At 44.3% G+C, this 26,857-nt stretch overlaps 1 protein-coding gene across 1 annotated transcript in view; it reads right to left on the bottom strand.

Annotated features, from left to right (window-relative positions):
- Positions 1-26,857, bottom strand: part of TOGARAM1 (TOG array regulator of axonemal microtubules 1) — a 90,140-nt gene that overhangs the window by 37,369 nt on the left and 25,914 nt on the right. The window contains 7 exon segments of the mRNA XM_075065864.1: positions 370-504; positions 828-996; positions 2,974-3,149; positions 3,647-3,745; positions 5,942-6,109; positions 6,516-6,616; positions 8,110-8,339. Of these exon segments, the coding sequence (XP_074921965.1) occupies positions 370-504; positions 828-996; positions 2,974-3,149; positions 3,647-3,745; positions 5,942-6,109; positions 6,516-6,616; positions 8,110-8,339 (1,078 nt within the window).

Genomic DNA, 26,857 nt, shown 5'->3' with positions numbered 1-26,857 from the left:
TAATGTGGGTTTCAATCTATTAATAAAATTTGTCTTTGTAACTGCTTGCAGTTTTGGGATATGTATCTGCCTCTTCCACAAAAGAAGATAAAGATGTGAAAAATGTATTAGAAATGTTGTTCTATACCTGCAAAATGTAAGTATTCTCTGTAATGATTTATTAGTAATAAGAAGTGGTAGCTAGCATTGAGCTAAAATGTAAGAGCATACACAGCTCTGCACATTATTCCTGTAATAGAAAAAAATAATGAAACTGCAGTTTTAAAATAAATCGTATTAAGACCGATTACACTATGGGTTTGTCTCATCTGCCAGCATCCGAACATTTTAAATACAGTGTTTTACATTTAATTAACTGTAACAGCTTACCTGAATCTAGCAAGACTGAAGACTGTGTCTTTTTTAAACTGGATGTTCTTTTTAGTGAAGTACTGAAGGCAACATCTTCTAAAGATAAAGACTCATGCTTGGATGTTATTAACACACCTCCATAAAAACTTAGACCTACAAAACAGAGAAAGAACAGGAAAATCAGAAAAAGGAAAGAAGTTGCTATTTCTTAGTACTTTGCTGTACTCTATAAAGATTTCAGAAACAGTCAGCTTGTCAGTCATAAATTCCTTCCTTATTATTGTTAGTATTTTATATCCAACAACAAATAAAATCATGAAGATTACATTGTAGCATAAAATTTCAGCAACACCTGATATCATTTTGGGCAGTCATAACCTTAAATAATTAGTGTTATTATACCAGATTTAGAACATACTTCTTAGTCAACACCATTCAATAGTATGCCATTAAACTGACAAAATACTAAACATTACTTTCTGTCGCCATTTTCTCTAGTTCACTATGTTTAAGTCGTTCCCAGGGATTTTGTTCCTTTTTTTCAACATCATTGACTTCCGGATGTCCTTTATGACTCTGTTCTTTTTCTTCTTTCTTCTTCTGCCTCATCTTATCCCGGGCAGATTTTGACATGGCAACTTTCATCTGCACAAAACAGGGAAAGTCCCACTGTAAAATGTAATTGAACTGAAATAGTTCAGTCAATAACTTAGCCCTGGGAATCTTCTTTGCTAAACAAAGAGGCTCACAACTACTACTCCACAGTGTGTTTGGGAATTATTTATGCTAATTTAGGACCCAATCCTGCAAAGACTTGTGCATGTGCTTACCTCTATGCACTGTGAGCAGTCCCACTGAAGTCACTGGGACTACTTATATTCTGTAAAATGAGCATGAGACTCTTTGCTGCAAAGAAATAATCACTAGTGGTAATTTATGAATAATTAAGTTATTAGGGGGAGCAGGACTGTGAATCCATCGATTTAATGGTACTACTTGTGTGAATAACTACTCACTAATTTGAGTAAAGGGTATGGAGTCCAGCCCAACTTCAATTATTTGACTTTTTTTTTTTTTAAACAATTTTTTGATACAGCAGTCTTCAAACTGTGAGACCTGATTATTTTAAAAATTACTTAAAGGGTTCTTGTGATCCCCTGTTTATGCTTAAGGGTAAATGGTGGATTCTCTGTAACTTGAAGTCTTTAAATCAAGATCTGAGGACTTCAGTAACTCAGCCAGAGGATATGGGGCTATTGAAGAAGTGGGCAAGTGAGGTTCTGCAATGTGCAGGGGGTCAGACTAGATGATCATGATGGTCCCTTCTGGCCTTAGACTCTAGGAGTATTTTCAGTTACTAATTTTCTCCCTTATCTATAAGGAAATTGTGAAACTGACTATTAAAAGTGCAGTCAAGTGCACAGATTAAATGAAGTGAGAAAACAGATAAATGGTCATTAATTTCTTTAAATTTTAGCAACCTTAGAGGTTACTTGATATGCATTTTCAGGAAGAAATGTGATTTTCATTTTGAAGTAGTACCTTGACTTTGTGTTATTTTATACAAATAAATATTAATGTTCAAAGTCATAAGAAAGCTGAACAAGATGTAAGTAGCAGCACAGCTCTTCATGAAATTTCTCCACAGAGCAGAAACTGAGACAAGATTATTTACAGGGATGTATGGTTTATGAATGGTGCTGGATTAAAAGTCTGCAGTCCTCTTTGTCCACACAACAGATGATGGTCAATAACACCAGCTGGTTCCTCACACTGCCTTGACAAAATATCCTGAACATGGAAGGAAGGAGTAGAGAGTCCTGTGGCACCTTATAGACTAACAGATGTACTGAAGCATGAGCTTTCGTGGGTGAATATGACATTCATCTGACGAAGTGGGTATTCACCCACGAAAGCTCATGCTCCAGTACATCTGTTAGTCTATAAGGTGCCACAGGACTCTGCTGGTTTACAGATCCAGACTAACACAGCTACCCCTCTGATATATGAAAGGAAGGGACTACCTTAGGGGCCAGTGGGAAGTTCATTTTCCATGTCCATTCAATCCCTGGTCTCTTTGCTCAGAGTGTTAACAAAAATTGCTAAATAATAACAGTTTTAATGGCTATTATGTGATGTTGATACATTTCAGTACTTGCAACAAATGAACAAACTGCATTGAACTGAACATTTGCAACAATCAATTGAATTCTTTCACCAAATGTATCCCTTTAATATATTTGAATTGTCATAAAAAGACTGATGAAATTAAATACATCTCTATTTCAGGTCTAAAGACAACTTTGAGTGAATATTTGTACAAACAAAACTAGTCACATGAATGTTTACTAAAAGTGTGCAAAGAGACAAAGCAACCTTTTGTTCAGAGGTTATCAAGATATTGACAAATGATTCCTCATTATTCACTGAGTTTTAGCATCCAGCCTGTGCTGGAATTAGACCAGAGACCAAGAAATAAAGAGCTCTGTATCCCATTATCAGCCACCTGAGATATCAATGACTGTACTTTAATCAAACATTTATTTACCAGAATCTGGACAGCATAAAACTATATTCACTAGCGACACCTGAAAAACAATCAAATCTGTTTTACACTCTTACATCTTTCTCACGTTCAGTATCAAGGAAAGGTGCACTGTTCTGCTGGACAGCTCTCCCATAGATCCCTGAGAGAGGCTCAATGCCTTGTTTGAGAGAAAGGACGTCTCCGTTCTCCACACACGATATCATGGACTGGCTGTATGTTAATGAAGCAGATGAGGGACTTCCAAAAACACCTGAAATGGTTATCATATTGTAACCTGACCAAGAGCTCATTTGCACACAGCAGAAGTCACTCAGTAACAAGCTAAAGCAAAGCAAAAATAATTCCAGAACATAAAACTTGAGTTGCTATAACGTTAGTGCCAAATTCCATCCAAAGTTACATTATGCATTTCCGCTGACTGCAATGGGACTTAATGGGTGGGCATACATGCAAAATTTGGTCCTCAAATTTTCTCACTGTTCTTTGTTATTTAATGCTAATATTGTAGTACAGTGTATATTACATTTCTCATTAAGAGTGTAAAAATATACAGTAATTCCAATCCTTTTTTCAACTTTAATACTTCTAATTTATTTTAAAAATTGGGGATTGTTTAATCTTTAAATTATAAACATTTGAACGAGCTCATTTCAACTCCCCTTCTCCTGACTGTCCAAAAATACAGGCTTTGTTTCTATACTAAAATTGTTTGGACATATAGAAAATAAAATGTTATTTTAAAATAACCTTTTCCAACAATTACTACAGAATCTTCAGACAGGGCACTCGGTGAAATGAAGTCCAAGTTGTTAATTTGCTGTAAACTAGATGTTGACCCTGTAATTCCTAAGAATTGCACACAAAGAAGAGCTAAATCATGTAGTTTATTCAATACTATATATTGCACTCTTCCAAAGTATCATCTTACCAAACTTAGTTTCAACTGATCAATCAATCACTTTTATGTAGGACTGTATTTCTAGAGTATTGCAAGGCTTAATTAATGCTGAAATTCTCAGAAGTACTATATCACAAATACTAAATCTCATTACTTTCAAATATACTAAATACCAACTAGCTTAACATAATTATTTTCCACGCACCTATTTTTCCAATAATTCAGCACAATTGTGCCAATTTAGCATCAATTGAAAATCACTGATTTCCTGTTCCAAAGAGCACTTCGTGTTGATTACTACACAGTTTAGCAGTTCTTCAATTTTTCAGTTAACATACCTTTTATATTTTAATTCTAGTTGCACTGTTTGCATATATGGCAATGTCAATCAGTAACAATGGCAGACTAGCATTACATTATTTAGCATTAAATAACTCCCATGGAGTTAATAACATTTTCAGCTTGAGGAAAGTCAGACAGTCACTGGAAAAAAATCACAAATACAGTCAAAAAAATATTATGGCAAATAGATGCTGATGTGCTGCAAGCCTGACTTTATCTTATTGTTGCGACTACATCTGACAGTTTATAACAGACTTTTGAGCACAGAGGATTGAGACCAAGCCACGCCAGGGCTACACAAATTGGAGAGTCAAAAGAAATCTTAAGCCCTTTAAGACTCTGTCCCAGAAGAGCTGTTCTGTTTCCTGACTCAACCTCTACCTAACTCCTTCTCTATGGAAAGAGAACTTTAGGGAGATGGGGCTGATGCTGTTGAAACTGACTGGCAAAATGATTGGTTTTTGATTCTGGATTTTTGCTTCTACTCTCCTCCCCCCTTTTTTATTTTACATAACATAATAGAAAGCCTGGAACTGGTTTGTTTGGGGAGAGGGGTTAATGTCTCCTCTGCTCCCCCTCATCCCCCCCCCCCCCGTTCCTCCAAAAAAGGGTTATTAGTTGCTATTTATTTTATCAGGTACATCAAGCCTGGTCGTCTCTCCTTTAATTGAATCACTTTTGAGGTTCTAACAAGCTGTTTAGTGCGAGCTTTTATACCTTAACCAAACAGGCATGGGAATTGTATCTTCAGCCAAAACAGTACTTATATTACAGTAGCAGCTAAGAACCTAACCAAGGATTGTCCTACATGTTGTACAAAGAAGCAGCCAGTGTCTGTCCCAGATGGCTTACAGTCATGGTGTTTCATAGGCAACAGGAATTAAACTGGTGTTAACAAAAGTGTTAAACAGTCTGACTAAAATTCCTTTTCCCCCCTTCACTCCAATTGCTCAGCTTTCAGTCTCTTGTAATGGCATCATGCCACTATATCTATGCTGACTGGAGAGTCTGCAGGGTAGATAAGTCCCCAAATTTTTAATGTTAAAAAGAAAAAGAAAAAAGGAGCGGAAAACCATACTCTTTGGGGACAGATTCTCTTGGAGATTCTCTTTATACATCACACGTCTATCAGGCTTTGAGATAAGACCAATACATTTCACATCAGACACTAAAATACTGCCACAGGATATTTACTTTAGCCACTACCAATCAGCCAGATTTTAAGTGATGTAAAAGGTGAAGACTGTATCCCTTAATCTGACTTTCATTTTTAGCTTTCTTGGTCAAAAAGAGACACTATCATGGCTATATGCTAACAATGGCCAGAGTCAGAGAAACACATAAAAGCCATAATCCTTTCACCATAGGTAAGCTGGTTACGATGCACAGAGCAGTAGCTTTTATATATTACTAATATGTGCCCAATGCTAAATCAATGCAACTTTTCAAGACTTCATGAGAACTTAAACACAAAAGCTTATGATTTATCTGCCTGAACTTTACCAATAACGATGGCTTAATTTAAAAAATGAAACATATATAGCTATATCCATATTTTGTCTGAGAAAAGTGAGATTCTGATAATTCATTTCAAGTCTTTTTCTATCCCGGAGACAGTTATCTAAAACTATTTAATTAACTGCTTGTTGATTTCACAAATATATCTTAGTAAGATAAATAGCGATTGTAATTACAGGACCAAGCTGAATTCCATGAAATATTTGATTTATAAAAAGCTAACAAATGTTTGGGATTTTTTTGCCATAAATAGGACATCACAGGAACATAGGAAGCTCACTAACCTTTTGTAGGTTTACAATGCCTTTGATGCTCTTTGTTCTGACCTTTAAAAACACAAGGTGATACTTCTCTCTGCTTGTCATCTTCATAATCACCAGATCCATTTCCATAGTTCAGACGTTGGCCAATTATACTCACATTAGAGGTTGCTTTATCATGAAATGTTACCCCTGAACAACAGAATCCATAGCGAACTGTTCAGTATGTATCACTGAAATGGTGTGTCACCATTTCATAAATAAAACCCCCCTCAGATCACCACATTTTTTGACAGCTTTGCAGGGCTGAAGCCAGTTTTAATATGCCCTAGCTGTGTTACAGGAAAAGGAAAAGAAACAATCCCAGAAGTCTCTTCTCATACCCAAGCCCACAGTATGATTTCAAAATGGTCAATTAAAATCTAATACAGTAAAAAAATATTATATATATTATACACACACACACTTCTGCGCTAAGATTTAATAGGTCAACTAAGACCAGATAAAATTAGATATTACTTAAGTAGAGCTCGTTATGAAAATAATGGACACTTTGACTGAATTAGTTATATCTTTCTTTTTATGCACAACAAATTACCTGCACTGGTGTTCTGTTCTACATTAGTAATTCTATTCCTTGCTGAAGACAGTCTTGCTGGACGTGATTTGCATCCAAGCAGAGGAAAGATGTCTGAGCTGCTGCAATACAAAATCATTTCTATAAATATATTTCTGAATGGCACTAAGATCCCTGCCTAAGAACATTTTTCATCTCAAGTGAAAACAGTACACGTTGGGTACAAAACATTTTCAACACATCATCCCCTCCACTATGGAGTAGCTCCTTTTAAGAGCAAAAAGTGACACAAGGCAGGTATATGGGAGAAGTTTCCATTTCTCCTGCCCAAGCTGGTATTTGTTCTGTGAACACAGAATTTCAACCTCCAATGCTGGAAAGCCAGCTGTAGGCCCAACTGGAACCCTAGTACCATCTCTTGTGGGCATTTGTGTAGTTACTTGAGAACTCTGGGTGTCCTTGTACCCTCCTCTCTGGTCGGGAATGTGCTCACTTGGTGCACAGACACCTACTGTGTTACTGTTCTGCCATGGCCAGGCCTACTTTGGTTCAGCCTGTCAGCTATGCCAAGGGCTCCAGCAAGGCCCACATCAGCATCTGAACTAAACTCTCTTAAACATATAAAGAAACTTCAAGGTATTTAATGACTCCTGGGATGGCATTCTGTCACTCTTGCACAAATTCAAACTTCTTTAGATAGGTCATATCCTCCCTGGTGGATTAGACAGACTTGCATTAGCTGTGAGCACTGTCATACATTAAGGCTGCAATGTCGGGGACTAATGGAAAGGCTTGGTATTATAGAATACTGTTTCCAACACTCCTGGTCAGACCCAATGCTGCAACATGGCATGCCAGAGGTTTTTTCTGCTGGATTTTTGCATTACGTTCTTCAAGCCTGAGCTGCATGCAGCTTGGCCATGTGCCTAGGAAGAAGGCAAGGAGAGGCTGTACTTGCAACACTCAGCAAAATATTTCCCACTTCATTTTACAAAACTAAAAATAAGTACATACTGCAGCTAACTGCTCAACCTAGTGCAACATAAAAACAAATTCCATCAATACACTATCTCTTTGCAAAGGAGCTGAGAGAATGAAGGCATCACATAGAAAATAGTTCTCAGCAATTACTACTACTATGGAAATGCTGCATTAGTTGATAATTCAGGTTTAGCAACAATGAAAAAAGTTTATATTTGTTACATCCCCACTCAAAAACCTGTTTAAGAAAATGCATTCCTGATTAACTTTCTAGGTTGCAATAAGAAACATCTTCCTTCTCCTCCTGACATTCTCTGTTTTACTCATTTGTTTTGCCTGTGGTTCAGCTTCATTATAAAATATTTACTAGCAACTGCAGGGCTTTAACAACTACTTTGTGTTACTATAGCTAGAGCTTGGCACTGGGTCAAAGAAAAAGCAGGAATGAATTAAACCACAGCAGCACAGTACAATGTACGTTAAGTGGGAATAACTTTCAGATAAAATCTAGGCACTAAGCAAACCAATGTCATATTAAAAAAATGCAGATTTCCCACCATTCAATATTTAACTAACCCCAACAGCGATTATGTCAGAATTCTCAATGTGGGTTTAACATATAAACTACACTCACGTTATCTTTCCCTGAGGGGTTGTGGACACTGGCGAAGTCAGAGATTCCTGACTGTAAACTCCACTTTCACTGTAAGAGCTCACATTTGGAGAAGAAGTGCGGGAAGGGAAGTCCATAGTTAGATCAAGTTTAAGCGCAGAATCGGGGCTCTCAAGATCTGAAGTGCTGCCACTCAGTTTTGCCCTCTTCTTAGCCGCACTATTACGGAGAGACCTAAGTGAACTCTGCATCTAAACAGAAATGAAAACCATGTCAGAGTTTACATGCTGCATATATAATTCATTTAAACACAGGAACAAGTTGTCAAATACTAGCCTGCTTCTAAAAATGTAATTCTTATTTACTGTATGATGACAGTGCTGTGTCTATGCTCCCTTTGGGCAAGGTAATCTATATGGAATCAATGTATCAGTAAGTTATTTATTAGCTTAATGTCAGAGATCATTATTATTCTTAAAGTGAAACAGACATGCACAATTTAATAGGACAACCAATGCAAATCCAAATGCTGTATGAATATCATATCTAGTGATGTTTTGCAAAGCTTAAAATGAAAAGTTTCTCACACACAATCAATCCTTTCCTTTTAAAATAAATTTTCTTAAATAGGTTCACGTTAAACAGAAGAGTTAGCTGGCTCAATGGCGGTCTGTGGAAGGGAGCTCTATGTCAAGGGCTGCAGCAAGGATGTGCTGGGCTGCATCAGTGACAGAGCACTTCAATAAACTACAGGTGAACAGAGTTTGAACAAGAGATTTCTAGAAGTTAAACAGAAGTCACAGTAATCAAGCGCTTAGCTTTTTGGTATTTTCTATAAAACTATTAAAAAAATAAAGGATTAATTAAGTCCTACATTAAAGGTAGCATTGTGGTTTCACCTTGGACAAAATCAAAGAGTTGAGGCTGTATAAATGTGTAACTCATGCCACGATACAATAATGGAGAATGTCAACATGCTGCTCTGAGAACCTCAAAATAGGAAAGTAAAATGAGGATATGCCCAGGGCACAGAGAGTGTCCCTCAATACTGACTTTTACTGGAGATATACCTACCTATCTCATAGAGCTGGAAGGGACCCTGAAAGGTCATTGAGTACAGACCCCTGCCTTCACTAGCAGGACCAAGTACCAATTTTTCCCCAGATCTCTCAGTCCCCTCAAGGATTGAACTCACAACCCAGGGTTTAGCAAGCCAATGCTCAAACCACTGAGCTAGCTCTCCCCTCATAATTCCCCGCATTGCTTTAGTTAGTTTCTGCCAGACACGTAAAACATGGTTACTCACCTTTGTAACTGTTGTTCTTCAAGATGTGTTGCTCATATCAATTCCAGTAGGTGTACGCGCCGCGCGTGCACGTTCGTCGGAAGACTTTTACCCTAGCAACTCCAGCGGGCCGGCAGGTCGCCCCCTAGAGTGGTGCCGCCATGGCGGGTAATATATACCCCTGCCGGCCCGCCCTTCTTACCGCCTGTCGGTCGTTGGAACTTGATGGAGCTGCGACATAGCTGTCCTCCACGTCCTAGCTTCCTTTTGTTCATCTAGTTCTAGTTCTAACTAGTTTTAATTTATAGTTACGTAGTCATGTATCAGTCTGTCAGTTTATAGTTCTAGCGTTTACTAGTTTACGGCTCTTCGGGGCGCTGAGCCCTTGCTCCCGCGCCTGGCGCCGGGCTCCAAATGCCTGGTTTCTCTGGGATTCAACCGTGCGTCGGCTGTAAAAAGCCGATGTACCCACCAGCGATCCCACGGACGCCTGCTTGAAAGTGCCCCGGGGAATCGCACCTATCGAGAAAGCTGCCGCATTTGCAAGGCCTTTCAGATACGGGGTACCAAGAAGGAGCGACCAGCGCCTCAGATCCTCTCTGATGGAAAGCGGGACTTCAACCCCTGCTGTCCTCGCAACCGGATGTGGCCGCTTCGGCTCCGGCATCGGGATTCTCCCGGCGCCATGGACAAGCGCCACCACCGCCTTCTCGGCACCGAGCTCACGGAAGAGGCTAACAGCCGGAAGGAGAACCCTGTGCCTGACCCTGCGGCCGTGTTGGCTTGCACAGGGACTTCGTCGACTTCCGGGCCACGAATGGTCCGTCGAGGTCCGTCCCTCCCCAGCTTCCCCGCCAGATCTGGGGCTAAGAGCTGATAGGTCCCGTCCTCGCCCAAGACCTCATCTGCCAGGGACCCTCATCGCTTTAGCGACCCTGTCGCTGCCCCAACCCCGCACCGCTGGTGCGAGTTTCCTACAATCTGAAAGGGCAAGCGCTACACGATGCTGAGCCGCTCCTGGACTCTCCGGCTCAGCACCGTCACAGATCTCAGGCACCAATCTCGATCCCGAGGGCTGTCTCGCTTGCGGGCCGCGTTCGCCGGTCCGCCACTGCTCTCCATGACGGTCAACGCGTCGTACATCTGCCGCGGCGCACGGTCCGTTCTCGCTGCTCGGTCTCCCAACTCTCCTGGCACCGTTCTGGCTCCATGCCTACCATTATGGCACCGGGAAAAAGTGTCGACCGAGGATCGTTCCTCTGGCCATCGACGGTCTCAGATCCGGTCGAACTCCCGGCATCGAGCTGGTGAGGTTCCCGGTCCTCGATCGTGGGCACGTGTATGACTCTAGCAGCACCGATTCGGCGCACCTGAGGAGGTCTTCACTGTTCTGCAGACACGGGACCGTACCACTTCCAGCTCGGCTCTTCCCATGGCTCATCTCGCAACGGCTCTGTCTCTTGCGCGGTCGGAGCAGTGTGTACTAGAAGCTGAAAACCCGCCGTTCCTTCTTTCCTGGAGGTTCAGCAGGAAGGCAGCAGTTGGGCTTCTGACCCCCTGGGCGTCATCATCAAGCCCAGGGCCCTCAGCTAAATTCCCACATTTCGTTCTCAGAGCACAGGCTCCGGATGGCAACTCTTCACGTCCCCCTCTGCTCCATCCCTTACAGGAGTGCGTCATCTCATGGCCTCGGTGTGCTTGAGCTCCCAGCAAGAGTCTCAGAAGCGGTGTCCCAGTCAGTAGCTGCACCAGACCCGCTCCCCTGCCAGGGTCCTCCTCGTCGTCCGTCTTCCAGATGAGGCATGGCGGGACGATTCATCGCAACAGTCCCCCCCACCAACGTGGAACTAGGGCACACAGGATTCCTCCAGCGTGTGGTTGCAAAATTATGAACATCCCAGGCTGAGGAGGTTCCTCGAGATCGAGGACCCGGTCGTAAGCATACTTCTCGGCAGACGCGCCCACACTCGTGTCGCCACTGCCTTCATTAAGGACCATCCAAGCCAATGCACCACCATCTGGCAGTCACCGGCTTCCGTTCCCCCGCTGCTCGGCGGCTGGAGCGTAATACATGGTCCCTTCGAAGGGCTATGAGTACTTATATGTCCACCCGCCCCCGTGTTCCCTCGTCGTTCAATTCTGTGAATGAGTAGGGAACGCCATGGACAACAAGTCTGGCCCCAGTCTAAGGAGGCAAGGCATATGGACCTGCTTGGCCGCAAGGTCTATTCTGCAGGAGCCTGCAGCTGCGGGTCTCATCACCAGCAAGCTCTGCTCAGGCTGCTACTCCTACAACACCTGGGCGGCGGAGATAGTTTAAGGAGCTCCTCCTGCAGACGCTCATCAGGAGTTCGCCGCTCTCCTTGACGAGGGGAAAAAGTCGCACGCACTTCCCTACAGGCGGCTTTGGACGCTGCAGACTCGGCCGCCAGAACTCTGGCCTGCCGAGTCACTATGCGCCGCATTCGTGGTTCATCTCTCGCCTTCCTCCGGACTCCAATATACAATCCAGGACTTCCATTTGAGGCAGGGCCTGTTTTGCGATAAGACTGACCCTCGTCTGCAAAGCCTCAAAGACAATAGGGTCATTATGCGTGCCCTAGGATGCATACGCCGGTAACCAGCGTAGACCATTCAGCCTCAAGCAGCAGCACGGCCTTACCCCCAACCAGCAAAGGCAGGACTTTGCCAGGCGACGAAATAGAAACGGCAGGCACAGACAATCGAGTAACCAGGGGGGCCAAAGCCAAGTCCCTCAGCCTTCCTCCGGGCCGAAGCCCTCGTTTTGAAGGTGTGCCGAGGGCGCTGTACCATCTCTTCCTCGGATCCATCTCCTCCCTTCTCCAACCGTCTTTCGTTCTTACTCCCGGCGTGGTGCCAGCTTACTTCGGACCGCTGGGTCCTCCGCAACCTGCGGCTTGATACCACCTACAGTTTGCTTTGTACCTGCCCTCCCTCCCTTCCCTCGTCCCTCTTCAGGACCCCTCTCACGAGCAGATCCTCCTCCAGGAGGTGCGAATGCTCCTCGACACAGAGCCATAGAGGAGTTCCAGGATGAACGAGAAGGCAGGCGGGTTTACTCCCGTTCCTTTGCCTTGGATCAGAAATGAGTTTCAGACCCCAACTTTCCCTGGGGATGTGGGATTCCGGTATGGTCGAGCAGCGTTAACACAAGTCACCCGGTGTCAGCGTGAAGGTCCGCATGACGGGGGGACCTGGCGAGACCGTATATATTCACATTCGGGATCTCTGAGGGGAACTAAGCATAACCCAACACACTCACGCGTATCATCATGAACATCACCATCTCCCCCGCCGGTGCCCACCCAGCCCCTAGCGACCAGCAGAGAACGCAAGTGTATCCTGTGTCCATAGATGAGCGCTATGCGAGAACAGTTCATCCACGCCTTGCCGCCGCCGCGCTTCCTCTACGCAAGGGAGGCGCGAGCAGGCCTGTGTTTGTCTTGTCTCTCGCCGCGCGCCGTAGGCGTGCTCCCGGCTTCCTGCCGCGCTGAGACTGTCTTCAAGATGGCGGCCGCGCGCGTCGGGCTCTGCGCAGGTCGGATCCCGCGCAGCCGGGTACCGAGACATGCTCCCGCACCTCCCCGACAGCTGCTTCGCGCGGGCTGCAGACAGAGCGAGCCTGCTGCTGCCATGCGCTCGTGCAATGCATGAGAGAGCTGCCGCAGCTGCTCCTGCTCGCCGCGCGGCTGCCGCCATGGAGGAGCCACCACCACCACCGGCCGGCCGCCGGGGCTGAGCCCCGGGGAGGTCAAGTGGACGGGTGCTGCAAATAACGAGCCACACATAAACAGGGGCCCCGGCCGCCCGCTGCCACATAGTGACTCATGCCTTCCTATTGGCGGCATCGGTTCTCCCTGCTCAGGCGCCCTCTCGACCCAACTGCTGCCGCTGCGCGAGCTTCGCTGATCAGTCCCAGGCGGGCAGGCCGCCTATCCCGCGAGGACGCCCGTGGGGCGTGGATTGGGAGGCTCCCTCCCCGCCCCGCCGTCTGGAGCGCTTCGCAGGAGCGGCCCCTCAGCCCCCGCTCACCGCAGCGCCCCACGTGCACACCGCACGCCCGCGGCTGCACGGGATCTTCTCCCCTTCGGTGGAAAAGCGCAGCTGCTGCTTCTTCACCCTTCTGCTAAACGGCCCTCCGGAGTGAGAAACTCTTAGACAAACAAATGCTCGCGGCGGCGTGGGAAATCACACTTTGTGGGTAAGATCTGTGAAGCGTTAAACAGCGCCGGAGCAGCAGGAGAGCGGTGAATGATTTTGCATTCATTTAAAGAATACAGGCGTCCCCGTTCCATGTCCCCCCTCGCAGAGCTTTACGATAACTGCAATATTTCATGAGGGGCACTCCCTGAGATCAGAAAAGGAGGGAAAACCCATTCAAATCACTTCATTGTTCAAGAAGGGGGCACAGGGTGTACCCTGTCCGTAGCCGACCGAAATAAAACATGCAAGAAAGATTTGGGCGGTTTTGTAGCAGTTTTGATAAGAATAGCTAGTTAGGATCTCTCGGCTTTAGAGAAAACAGCAAAGTGTCTCAGAGCAAGCACTCTTTCGTTAAAATATTGGTTTGGCAATGTTGTTAATAGATAACTGCAAATAGAAAAAAACATTTAAAAATATCTAACAGACTTCAAGCTTTTTTACTAACCTCGCTCCTGAACAATGCTGAACTCAAACGCTTCTGCAAGTTCCACTCAGCCCCACTTGAGAGGAATGAGGATGCACCATCACGTAAATGGGTCAATGATTCCAACTGGCTGCCAGAACAGTTGCATAAACTTCAGTTATTAATTCCCAGCATTATTTCTCTCTTAAATAACATCCGCTCGTTGATTAACATTACTTTTCACACAGGAGGCCATGCAGGAAACATCTTTAAAAACACTTCAAGTGTGTAGAATTGTACCATAAGGGGAAGAGTGAGGCACACTCCATCAGGTGCACTGTAAACGAAGAACTAGCGTTTCAGTCACCTTCATCGAGAATCCTTCTGGCCTTCTGCTAGCGACTCTTTATAACCGCGCTGTGTTGAGAGCGACAGGTTAGTTACCTTCAGATATAGTTTGGACTAAGGCTTATGGATGGATGCAACTAGTTGGATTTGCTTTAATATCTTAAAGTAAAACAACAAGTTTGTCATAAAAGCCTGCTATTGTTATATACTGTTAATAACTTTGTGTCTAATAACTATTACAATTGACATTAACAAGGAATATTAGTTATCCCAAGTTATCTTTTTCAGAGGATCATTTTAATAGTCACGCAGTTTAGAGTAAGCAAAAAAAAGACTTAAAAACAACACCAGTCATACATCAGAACCAACAAACCTAAGAGCAGTCCAAATTTAGTGTTTTCAATGTACAGTAAGATTTACATTTCTCACAGGAACACGAAGCCAACCATGCATTTCCTGCTTAGGGTCACTTCTGACTCTGTGGATCTGCTTATTAAAATCCAAAAGTTATGTCAGTTGGATGTGGTGTGTAGATAGTGTGGTTTGGCAACTATTTTCAACAAATAACGGGTAGGAGTGTCTCAAAACAATTGGGCTATTCTAGATTGTATAGGCAATTGCATTTCTCCCCTGTAATTCACCTCATAATGACTGTAATATTGACTTACCTTTCAGTAAAAGCAATTTCCATGGTTCGTAGGGAATTTGTTGCTTGTTGTTATTCAAAAGTGAAAGCAGGACGTAAACTTTTGCTAGCAGAATTACAGGGATTTAACCATTGCTGGGACTTTAGACCCTCATCCTCCGCAATCAGAATGTACACTGACAGAACCCTGTTGAAGTTCGGTGAGACTCGCACCAGACTCAAGAGTCTCCCATTAGTGGATCCTGATTGAGCCTTTGGTTGGAAAACAAGATAACTTTAAATCAATTGCTCCTTTCACTTATTGCCAAACTTTTATTTAAAAATGTACAGGCGTTTCTCTAGAAATGATTTAAGGTCACTTGTGATGACATACGACACAACATTGAGAAACTGCCTATCCAGTTCTACAGCAGTTTGAAGATGCCTCTTACTGTTATTACCTGCCTTGCAGGTTTGTGTTGAGGCACATTTCACTGTTGTTGACTTGTACTTATACTCTCTTTTGGAATAAATAATGAAGTCAGGACTCTAGGCATTTTTTCAATAAACAAAACAGCCTGCATTAATAAAATAAAAGTTGACCCTTTTGTCATTGTGAAAACATTGTTTGGTCTAAGCAAAATTACCAAAATACAATAAGGTATTCCATAGCCTTGTTCAGCGCGATAATTAGCATTTTTATTCGGATAAGATCAAGCACACACGTGCAAAGCACATATTGTTGAATTACATAAGCACAGTGTTACTGACCCAAAGATACTCACTTCAAAATTGATTAGAACCTTTTCCAAAAACACCACTCTTCTCCCAGCTCTTCTGCTGTCCTTAAAAATACCCACTTCTCCTCTCCCCTTCAGAAAAAGACGTTTTCTGGGCAAGAAAGGAAAACTGATGGCTGGCAGCACTGGAGTACTCAGAATATACCAAGTGAAATCCATGCTGCTAGTGAGTTGGGCAGGAGTTCAATGTGGTGGCATTTTTTTTTTTTTTTAAGAAGACAAGAACCGAAATATGATTGCATTAAAATTCTTTAACAAGTAAAAGAATGTGCATCATTATATGATGAGAATACTGTTCAAAAGCATTCAAGTTGCTTAGCACTTTTTGAAATCGTTTAGAAGCTGTGGCTGCAGGTGTTAAACTGTTAGGCCCAATTATCACGTGTGTCCAAAAACTGCCCTGCACAAAATCCAAGACCAGAGGAAACAAGGTGTCCTTAATTCACCCTATCCTTCTTGATTTGCATGCCAGTTTGGTCCTTGGCAAAGGGGAGACAGGACTTAGAGATTCCCCAACTTGCACTTTGTTGTTCTGTAAGCCCTCTCTTTCTCCCTGTCACTGTCCCTGGTGCATTAGGATTTGGATTTGAGGGGGAAAAGCAAAGGAAAGGGCTGCGCAACTGAGGCCATCCGAGAACAGTTGTGCAGCTTATGTACCAGGTGGAGACTGAGAAACGTTCCCATGTGACTGATCTCGAAATTTTATTGGCCATAGGGCAATCGATGAATTGAATTCTTAGTCTCTTGGAGAATCACGTGTTTGGGAAGCTCCAGTGTTGTTCATGAATTGAATTCATCATTTCCAGGCTGATAAACAACATTTTGTAGGCTGATAGTACAGTTCACTCGTGAAAAGAATAAATAAACTAATTTCTATCCCTCAATTATATTTTCAAGTGGAAATTAATCTGAAAGACATCACTCTATTTTTTAAATGTATTAAAGAGACAAAAACTACATCTCTTTGTATCCATAGCTCTTGTTTACAGGGTGTGAGACTGGGATCATATGATTGCTCCTCACCCTCACACACATACACAGAGTGCTATGTGGAGATGTCTTGGCATATCATACAGCAACAAGGATTAGTTTGCGAGAGCGTGGCGCTTCAGTTGTTTTCATGGTTGTTAATTATCGCTTTTCTGTGTCAAGGTTGGCTTTATGTTAATGTAAGCTGGTGATGTTGGCCCTGTGGAATGCAAGCTAATGCTGCTTGCGAAAAGACAGATCCACTGACTATATAGAAGGCAATAACGATTGGGGGTAACCTGGTAAGTTTTTAATGCTGATAGTAGTAACCAGGAAAGCGCCACAGAAGGTGCGGATACGGTTGCGCAAGACCCTGCCGCCACGTCCCTGTCATCTCAAGCCCCAGCCCATCAGCCTGCAGCTCCGCCACAAACACCGCAGGACCCGCCTAGAGAAAGGCCGTGACGCTGCGCCTGGGAGAGATTGCCGTCACACGCACGTCCCCGTCACCTGGCAGCCCTCTCGCCCAGCAAATCGTCGTACAGAGAGGAATCAGAAAAAGATCATCCTCGTTGATATGACAATCCTGTTCGAGGCAATAGGACCCCAGCCTTCCGCAAAGCCTGAGCCCGCAAACTCGACAAACGTACATCTCGCCCTGGCTGCACACCTCCTAGCGGACAACAGCGCTATGAAAGGTCATACACTGACGCTCTGATAGGTCGGGGCCCTGGTGCCTGGACACCCTTAACGAGTGTGTACTGAGGCACCGTGCAGGTAGGTGTTGCTACGTGCTGTCTCATGTGAGTCTAATGCGTCTCGGACAACTATCCAGTGTCATGGGACATTTACAACAGAGCAACACCGGCCACCCGCAATCGACCGAGAGTGAACCGCGTGACTTTGGCATCGCCAGCAAATGAGGAAGCGAGCTGAAGACTTATCTGCTGGAGCCTTCCGTGAACCCTGAACCCACCAAGACAAACTGAACTCCACCATGAAGGGTCATTCCTATCGCTCATTACTTCGTCCACTATATATGCCTATGATTACCTGTAGTTCCTGTATGAGTGATGTTACCCTCACTGCTTACTGACCGACCTTGATTCATCCAACCTAAAGCCCGCTCCATTTGGGATTACTGCAGACTGTATGTGTATGCGCTATCCGAATGTCAAAATACTAACATCCGCCCATATTCTGTAGGTACCCCCGATGACTATAACTGAATTTCAACACTCTTTATCATTAGTTTTGACATTTTCTAATAAATTTTTTAAATATGTTCTTATTAATATAATTAATCTTCACCACATTGCCCCTTGCAATATATATATATTTTAAAAGTTCCGTACAAACATATCCTGGAATATTGTTCATACTATTTAATAATCATACTTGCTTCTTTTAAAACTGCATTTTTATTTATAAAACTCCCTTTGATATAATTGGCTTCCAGGCAGCACACAGTATTATATCAGCAAGATACAGCTATCTTAGCTTCTTTCTTTCTCCAGTCTGTGACTTAGCTTGTTTACACACACCAACATTACATTGCTAACATAGACTTTAGAGCAACAGGTTTCAGCAATTTGTCCTAAAAACATGTTAATTGCTTTAAATTATTTGTTGCTGCCTGGCTTTGATGCATAAGTTTTTGAAACTAAAATACTTTTTCAGCGAAAAGATTGAGGAACACCCAATCATGTAGTTATATATAAAGAAAACTTTAGCATCTGTATTATATTCCTCTACAGGGGATTCGAAAGCTTTACCTGAAACATCTTTTTATCTAGAGGCCATGTGGAAGATCTGGGGAACGTGGTCAGTGAAGTTCCACGTGCAGTGCCTGAGAAAAAGCCAGACACTCTCCAGGTTCCACGCGGCTGGGAAAGGCAAGAGCTACTGATTCTTACCAGGGTGCTTCCTGTACTCCCTAATTTGAGGCCTGATCTTTTCCAAGCTTATTTAGTAGGGACTAATGTGAATCTACTTTTACAGTAACCTACATTGCCTTACTGACTGCTGGAAGAGAGAAGCTGTGTATCTTTTTAATTCGATAGTATTTGACTTGGTGCCAGGAGTAGGTGGATCTCCATTACCCTCTGCTCTGACTGTTCAGGGGAATTAGACCAGTCTCTGCTACTTTACCTCTTTTCTAACTGGCCGTTTTTTGAAGGCGTGTGGGATGGGGACTCTTCTCGTGGAGAATTATTCAGCACTTGACTTCTGGTTATCTCATAAAGCTTTCCCTGCACAACAAAATGAAAGGACCTAATCTGTGTCTGTTTTACTGTACCCCTGGGTCTAGTAGGCACTCTGAAACTGAACCCAGTGCTTTGTTCAATTTTCATTTTTGTGCTCTTTGGGTTGAACTTTTTACAATCTTCCTCTACAAGAGCCATTTACATGTACGGTGCAATATAGTGTACAGACAACTTCACGCTCAGACTGGCATTGGTGTTAACAGCAAGTGTAGACAGTGGCACTGGCTATCAGCAAGTAGAGTGTCCTCATCCTAACCTTGGACCATGCACCCAACATGGCTCTCTATAAGCTCAAGCGGGCGTCTCCCACATCTACCACGTGCTAAACAATAGGCAACTGTAGGTCAACTCCCTCCACACTGGCTGAGCCTTTCCCTGTTGCCGTCCCTCTCCTCTTCACTGGAGCTTTCGATTGATGTGTGTAAGCAACCCCAGTGACTAGTGTGGATGCAGCTGCCCTTTAGTGCAGTGTGTAGCTACATGCAGCATTAGCTAGGGTCAGTAAAGAGGTCTAAACTGCAAAGCATTACTTTCCAAAGGTAATTCGCTAAAATGATACCATTTATGACAGTGTATCTCCTTGGCACAGACACTCCTTTGCCTGCTCACAGACCAAGTCGGAGAGAATGTCAAGGATAACAAAAACGGGCCATAAGAATTCAGATTCTGGACAGCTAACAATCTATACCAGGGGCCTCAAACTCAAAAGACCATGAGGGCCCACATGGCATGAGTACGGTTGTGGCCTGAGGGCTGCATCACTGTTGTTCTCCCCCACTCCTCGGCCCATCTCCACTCCACTCCTTCCATGAAAGCCCCCTGCCCCATTCCCACCCTCTTCCCACCTTCCCATGCTCCCACTAACACACTCTTCCTAGAATCCTACCCCCACGCCTCTTCTGCCCATTCATCCAGGGAGCAGCCGGGGGTGCAGGAGGGGTGCAGGGGCAGCAGGGGGTCCCAGGGCTGCAGGGTAACAGCAGGAGTCAGGTGAGAGCGGGGGCTCAGGGCAGTGGTTGGGGTGCAAGGAGGGTTGTTGCAAGAGGAGGGTGCAGGGTATGGCAAGGGGCTCAGGGCAGGCGAGGAACAGACCAAGGGCGGGAGCCCGCGCGCACCCAGGGAGCCCCTGCTGCTGAAAGAGCTCCGAAAAGTGGCTGGAACAATGGGGAAGCAGGGGCATAGGAATGTTGCTGTTTGCTTCAGGCACCGGCCCCACATTTCCTCATTGAGCGGAAACTGGGAACTGCGGCCAATCGGGAGTGCTGGAAGGTTGCCTGAAGCAAACACAACACACACACCCCATGCCCCTCCTCTCAGATTCATCTGCAACACACATACACTATATATATATATATATATGGCAGGGTAGGTCAGGGCAGGGATCCTGCCTGCCCCGCTGCGATCATCGGGCCGGAGCTGCTTCTAAGGTAAATTGCTCGGGGGAGGGCGGGGGGCCCGTGAGGAGCGTCGCAGCGCCAAGAAACATAACCTCACGGGCTATGCGTGTTTGAGACTCTCTGATCTATATACATGCAAAGGACAACTCACCTAGTATGGGCAGAAGTAGATAACATCAATTTTCTTTCTGTTGATCTTTCTGAGCAAAACAAACATTACAACACAACGATGTATCCAATATATTGCATGAATCCCAGTAGATCTGGCTAGATGGATGATCCAAGTCCTCTGCAACTCCCGTTGTTCCCACACCCAAATGTTCATAAACTTCTAAACGGACAGCAGCACCCACCCCAACACACACAGAATTGAGGAACTGTGAACCATTATCATTGGTATACTATTTCAGCCGTGACAGCTGGCCCCCAATGCCCATTCTAAACATCAATGCAGATCTCCTTGGTTTTCTCATTCCCTGCGCTAGATTAAGAGAAGAGGTGGAACCGTCACGTAGTGGTGGAAATCACACCACCTATACCACACCCAACAAATGAATTCTTACTAAGTCAGTGCTGGGCTGTATTATCGCCATAAACACACCTTCCTTTAAGTTTCCATTAATCTCCAAATTCCCTGCCCCCAAACACACTACAACTGCATCAATGTTAGAATGTAATACAGCTTGCAAGCGTACAGAAAAGGAACGATCATTGTACTTAGCTGAAAAAGAGGTCAAACACATTGTGAGAATGCTTGCTTCCCAAACACCTGATCGCCCTGTCTGCTCCCACCACACACCCAATTCCAGAGTCCAGTACATTCATTCAGACGAAATCTGGATACGGTAAAGGAGCCTCGACTCTGAATGAAGCTCTGGGGAATCTGAACCCAGGCCTTTTCCTGGTTTTGAAAGAGAGACACCACGTGCATACAGATAGAAAAGCCAGTTACTGCCCCAGTATCATAACGTCCCCCATCTTCCGCATTAGCCAAGGCCACATTCAAGCTCATTCATATTGTGTTCTAGTCTAAGTTTATAAGCATAATACTGGATTCCGGCCACATGGAACTGAAACCGCTTTAGTCGGCACTGATGATGAGCTCCTGCTGTCAAGGGGTAAGGAACAGGACATCCATTCTCATACTTCTGAACCCACAACATTAGTGAGTGGAAACCACAACTTTGCTACTAAAGCCTCTCACTTGTCGGAGTCCTCACGAAGAGATCAATTCTGTTCCCAGTTCTGTTCACATCTACATGCAGCCACATCAGGTGAACGGCTCATGTAGACATGGGTTCCAGTGCTAGTAAGTATGCCAGGGAAAGCATTCTAGCTGCATTACTAACCACTACTGACCGACGAGGCCCGAAGTGCTTTGATGAATCAGCTCCATTGATGACTAAACTGACCAAGACAGGTGGGCAGAGATAGCATTTGAGGGTTGCAGCCCTGGTGGCAGGCTCCTTCGGCTTAAAAGTGCACACCCGCGAATTGGGTCAAAATTCTTCTGTAGGTGTAGGAGTGTCTCTGGCGTTCCTCACTGATGCTAACTCTCCCCCCATTTCCATAGAGAATATCTTCTGCATCCTCATTACCTCATGGAGACTCATCATCCAGTGAATGTGACTCACTCAGTTATTCATGCCTTCATCACCTCTCTACTGGACTACCGCAATGGCATAACCTAGGCATCGAGTTCAGTGCTAGGAAACGCCAAATAATACAACTGCTTGCAGGTATCTCCTCGTAATGCTGGCTGCTGATAACACTGTCTTCGCGCTCCCACACTGTCTTTCTATAAGAATATTTAGATCATGTCAAGGTGCCAGTCCTTTATTCCCCCTAAAATACCCTAAGCAGGCCATTAAGTAAGTATCTAAACGAGAGACTAAAAACTCTGGGGTAAGATTGTGATCAAGCAAAGTCACTTCCTCTGGCACAACCGGAACTTGTCCTACTGTAAGCTTCTGGGCAAGAGAGAGAAGCTTTCTTGGTTCTAGCCAAAACTGTGGAGTGAAACTCTCAGGAACCAAGGACCATCACACCTGACCACCTTCCACTCAAGAGCAGCAGGCAAATTTCTTTGACCTTCGCTTTCTGTAACATAAACGACGATAGCAACATATGTGTTTAGGGTTTTTTTTAATATGCGACAATGAACAATGATGCATCACTCTCTCTCACCCCCCCCCCCAGAGATGAGAAGCAACACATGCACAGACTATGTTATCATGTTGCTTAATGTCAGCTCTGGAACGTCTGGGAGCTATGGTGATGTACAGTGTATAAAAACCCCTAGTGTATAGAATAGAATTATATAGGCAGAGTACATGGCAGTCTTTGGGCGAGGACATGGATTAAAGAGAGATGTGGATCCTTTAACAATTGTTGTTATAGATGCTTTCTGATTCTTCACAAGATAACATTAGTGCCAGCATTGTAAGATCATCATAAAATTTGCAAATTAGACATAAACTTCTTGTACCACTCTGCACCAGTATGAATAAAGCTGATATTTGGCTGCATGTCAGTTAACAAACCAAAGAATAACTAGTGGTCATGTGAAATGAGCAAGTAGATATTTGTAGTTGGGCTAGAATCATAAGCAAGGCTTGACAACTTCACCAATACTTAGCTCGCCAAAGGATGCAACACAGTGGTCAATTGATGCCGCTCCAGACTTCAATGAACTTCATCCTTGGCATACGGACGGGGAGCTAGAGTGGTGGAGTTGAAGGAACTGAGTGGAGCACAGCTACAGCTTGCTCGCAGCTGCACAGTGCCAGCTGGTGATCCATTGTGTTCTCAACAGCTGATAAGCTCATAGTTGTTGGTAGGAGGATTTGTAGCTGTGCAAACCAACCAGCCGAAATCTACCAAATTTCAGGGCTTCTTTATATATCAAAAAGAAATTCCTCCTACCTCCTCACAAATGGTACGGCTCTGTCTCTTTCCTTTTGCAGGTTACCATTTGAACAGTAACAATTTATTCAAATGGACCTTTTTGCTGAAGAATCAAACTCATAATTCTCTAATGTACTCCTTTACATAATATTCATGCACAATATGGCAAAGCTCAAGCTGGAATGAAAAAATATAATCTAAGTGCACGTCTACACTGGCAAAGTTCCAGCGCTGCCTCAGAGAGGCCAAGGAAAACCCTATTGTGTGTACGCTTGCTGACTCGCATAGACCAGTCAGAAGGGACCAATATGATCATCTAGTCTGACCTCTGCCACAAGGCAGGCCACAAAACCCTACCCATCACACTTTAAACAAACCCGAACCATGACTGAGTTATTTGAAATCCTCAAATTGAGATTTGAGAGACTCAAGCTGCAGGGAATCCCACCAGCAAGCGACCCCATGCCCACGTCGCAGAGGAAGGCGAAAAACCTCCAGGGCCTCTGCCAATCGCGCCCTGTAGGAAAATTCCTTCCCGACCCCCAAATATGGCAATCAGCTAACCTGAAGCATGTGGGCATTATGACTCAACCAGCCAGCACCAACGAAAGAATTCTCTGCAGTAACTCAAGTTTCCCATCCCATCCACATCCTCATCCCCAGACAATTTGAGGGCAGCTACTTATCTGCCGATAATCCAAAATCTAATTGCCCAACTAAACTATCCCATCCATACACATCCTCCATATTAGCTTATCAGCTTCTAGTCTTACGCAGATCGTTCTTTTGCCCCCACTACTATCCCCGGAAGGACGTTCAGAACTCCATCCCCTAATGGTTAGAAAACCTCATCTATTTCAAAGCTAAACTTCTAATTCCAAGTTTGTACCCATTCGTCCTCTGTGCCTACATAAGTGACTACTTAATAATTCCTCTCCCTCCCTACGTTAATCCCCCCTGATATATTTATATACGGAGCAAGATATCCCCACCGGAGGCCTTCTTTTGGCCAGCTAAACAAGCAGCTCCTTTGAGTCTCCTTCATAAGGCAGATTATTCATTCCGATCATCCTAGTACCCGTCTCTGATCTGTTCCAGTTTGAAATCATTTCCTTCTTAAACATGGGCACCAGAATGCACACAAATATTCCAGGTGGTCTCAACCAGCGCCTATATATAACGGCACTAAACCTCCTCTCCTTGGCTGGAAAATACCCTCGCCTGAAGCAGTCTAAAACCGCATTTTGTTTTTTAACGCCATATCAACATTGCGGCTCATAGTCTCCTGCTATTCAACCTAATACCCCCAAGGTCCTCTCCTCCTCCATCGTTTCCAACTGACGCGTCCCCAACGTATCTCTAAAATTCTATTATTAATCCCTAAGTGAAATGACCTTTGCCCTTTTCACTATTATATTTTTCATCCTATTCCCTATTACTCCAGTGTAAACAAGGTGGTCCAGAGGGGTTCCTGAATAGTATCCCGGTCCTTCATCCATGTTAGCAATACCCCTCAGCTTTTGTGTATCCGCCAAACTTATTAACACATTCCCGGCGCCTTTGTGCCAGGTCATAATAAATAAGGTTAAATAAGATCGGTCCCAAAACTGTATCCTCTGAGGGACTCCCGCTAGTACCCTCCTGTCCAGCTGACAGCTTCAACCCTTCAGTACGACTCGCTGGAGTCTCCCCTTTAACGCAGTTCTTATCCACCTCAACTTCCACATTCATCCCCATCTTTTCCAATTTAACTAACAGTTCCCAGCGGAACCGTGTCAAAAACGCCTTACTGAAATCGAGGTAAATTTAGATTACCGCATTTCCCTCCTTTGTCTAATAACCGACCCTCTCAAAGAAGGAGATCCAGGTTGGTTTGGCACAAAATCTACCTTTAGTAAATCCATGTTCAATTCGTCCCAATTACCATTGACCCTCAATGTCACTTAATCATACTTTCTCCTAAAATTTTTTCCAAGATCCTACACATGACAGTACGTCAAGCTTAAACACCTATAATTACTCGGATCACTTTTATTCCCTTTCTAAAAATAGGCACTACGTTAGTATGTCTCCAGTCGCTACGGCTACACCCGATTTACCGATTGCTTAAAAATTCTCCGCTAACGGGCTCGCAATTTCACGCGCCAGTTCCTTTAATATTCCTCAGGTGAGATTGTCCGGATCCTCCGACTTTGTCCCATTAAGCTGTTCAAAGTTTGGCCTCTACCTCAATGCGCGTAAACTCACACCGCTCCAATCCACAATTTCGTTTGTCATATCCCCTCCCATCGCCTAAAACTCCCTCACTAAGTCTGTCTTAAAGACCGAGTAAAGTACTATTAGAATTTGGGCATGCCTAGGTTATCCTACCTCTCCGTCCATCTCAAGTGTATAGCGGCCCCACTCTCCCTTCTTGTTTTCTTCTTATTTTATGTGGCTGTAGAAACCTTTTACCTATGTTTTGATTCCCTTCGCAAGGTCCAGTTCTACACCGGCTTTTTAGCCTTCTCACTTATCCGCTCCCACGTTTGATCTCCCCTAAGGTAGCTTCCCTTGCTAATCCGCCTCTTCTATTCCACTCCCCTGTCAGAGCTTTCGCTTTTTCCTATCCTCTCTGAGTTGCTTGCCTCAATCCAGCTTTGGCCTACAACTCCTAGCCATGTTTTTTTCCCCTTTCTTGGATTGCAGGGCTATCCGACAGTTTCCGCCGCTGCGACTTAAAGTAATTCCAGGCCCCTCCGCAATTCAAATCACAAGTTCCTGTCCGCCAATCCACTCCCTAACTAATTTCCTTAACTCTCTTAAAATTAGCCTCTCGAGAAGTCGAAAACTAATGCCCAGATTCTACGTTTGTGTTATCCTTCGCATCTAATTGAATCTGAATCAGCTCATGATCACTCGAACCAACGGTGCCCCTACCACCATTCCTCTACGAGGTCTCACTTCACCAAAACCAAATCTAAAATGTAAAAGCATCCCTCTCGTAGGTACTCAACTCTTGATGAAGAAATCCATCCTGCTATCACATCCCAGAAAAATCTGGACCCCTATTATTCTTGCACAGCACCTCGTCTCGCAGTCTCTATCCGGGAAGTTGAATCTCATAAATACACACATTTCCCTTAGTGTTTACTTCATAAAGACATTAAAGGAGGTTCGTCTGTCCATATCCAAATCAATCCTGGCCGTCTGTAGCACACCCCCAAGCACTATCTAGGGGAAGCTCTAGTACTTTTTACCCAGCGTGAATTTTTACCAGAACAGACGCTCCCGTCTTACTCAATTCCATCATTCTAATTTCATTACAGTTCACCCCATCAATTGATGACACTGCTGCGCAAAAATGTGTTCACACGTGGGTACATTTGATGCAGTGCACTCTTGCAACTATCGCCGCAAGCACTGCTCTTTCCTCTTTTATCCACTAAGAACTTGTGGGAAGGCGGAAAGAGTTGCGGGCATCCTGGCGCCTGTCCCAATGCCCATGATGCCTTGCTTTCATCCTACAATCCTGTGCTTTCCGTATGCATGGCGCCATTCTTTC

The sequence above is a fragment of the Chelonoidis abingdonii genome, chromosome 4 (genome assembly GCF_003597395.2).
Source record: "Chelonoidis abingdonii isolate Lonesome George chromosome 4, CheloAbing_2.0, whole genome shotgun sequence".
Lineage (NCBI taxonomy): Eukaryota > Metazoa > Chordata > Testudines > Testudinidae > Chelonoidis > Chelonoidis abingdonii.
Note: the sequence above shows the minus strand (reverse complement) of the source record. Positions and strands in the feature narration are given on the sequence as shown.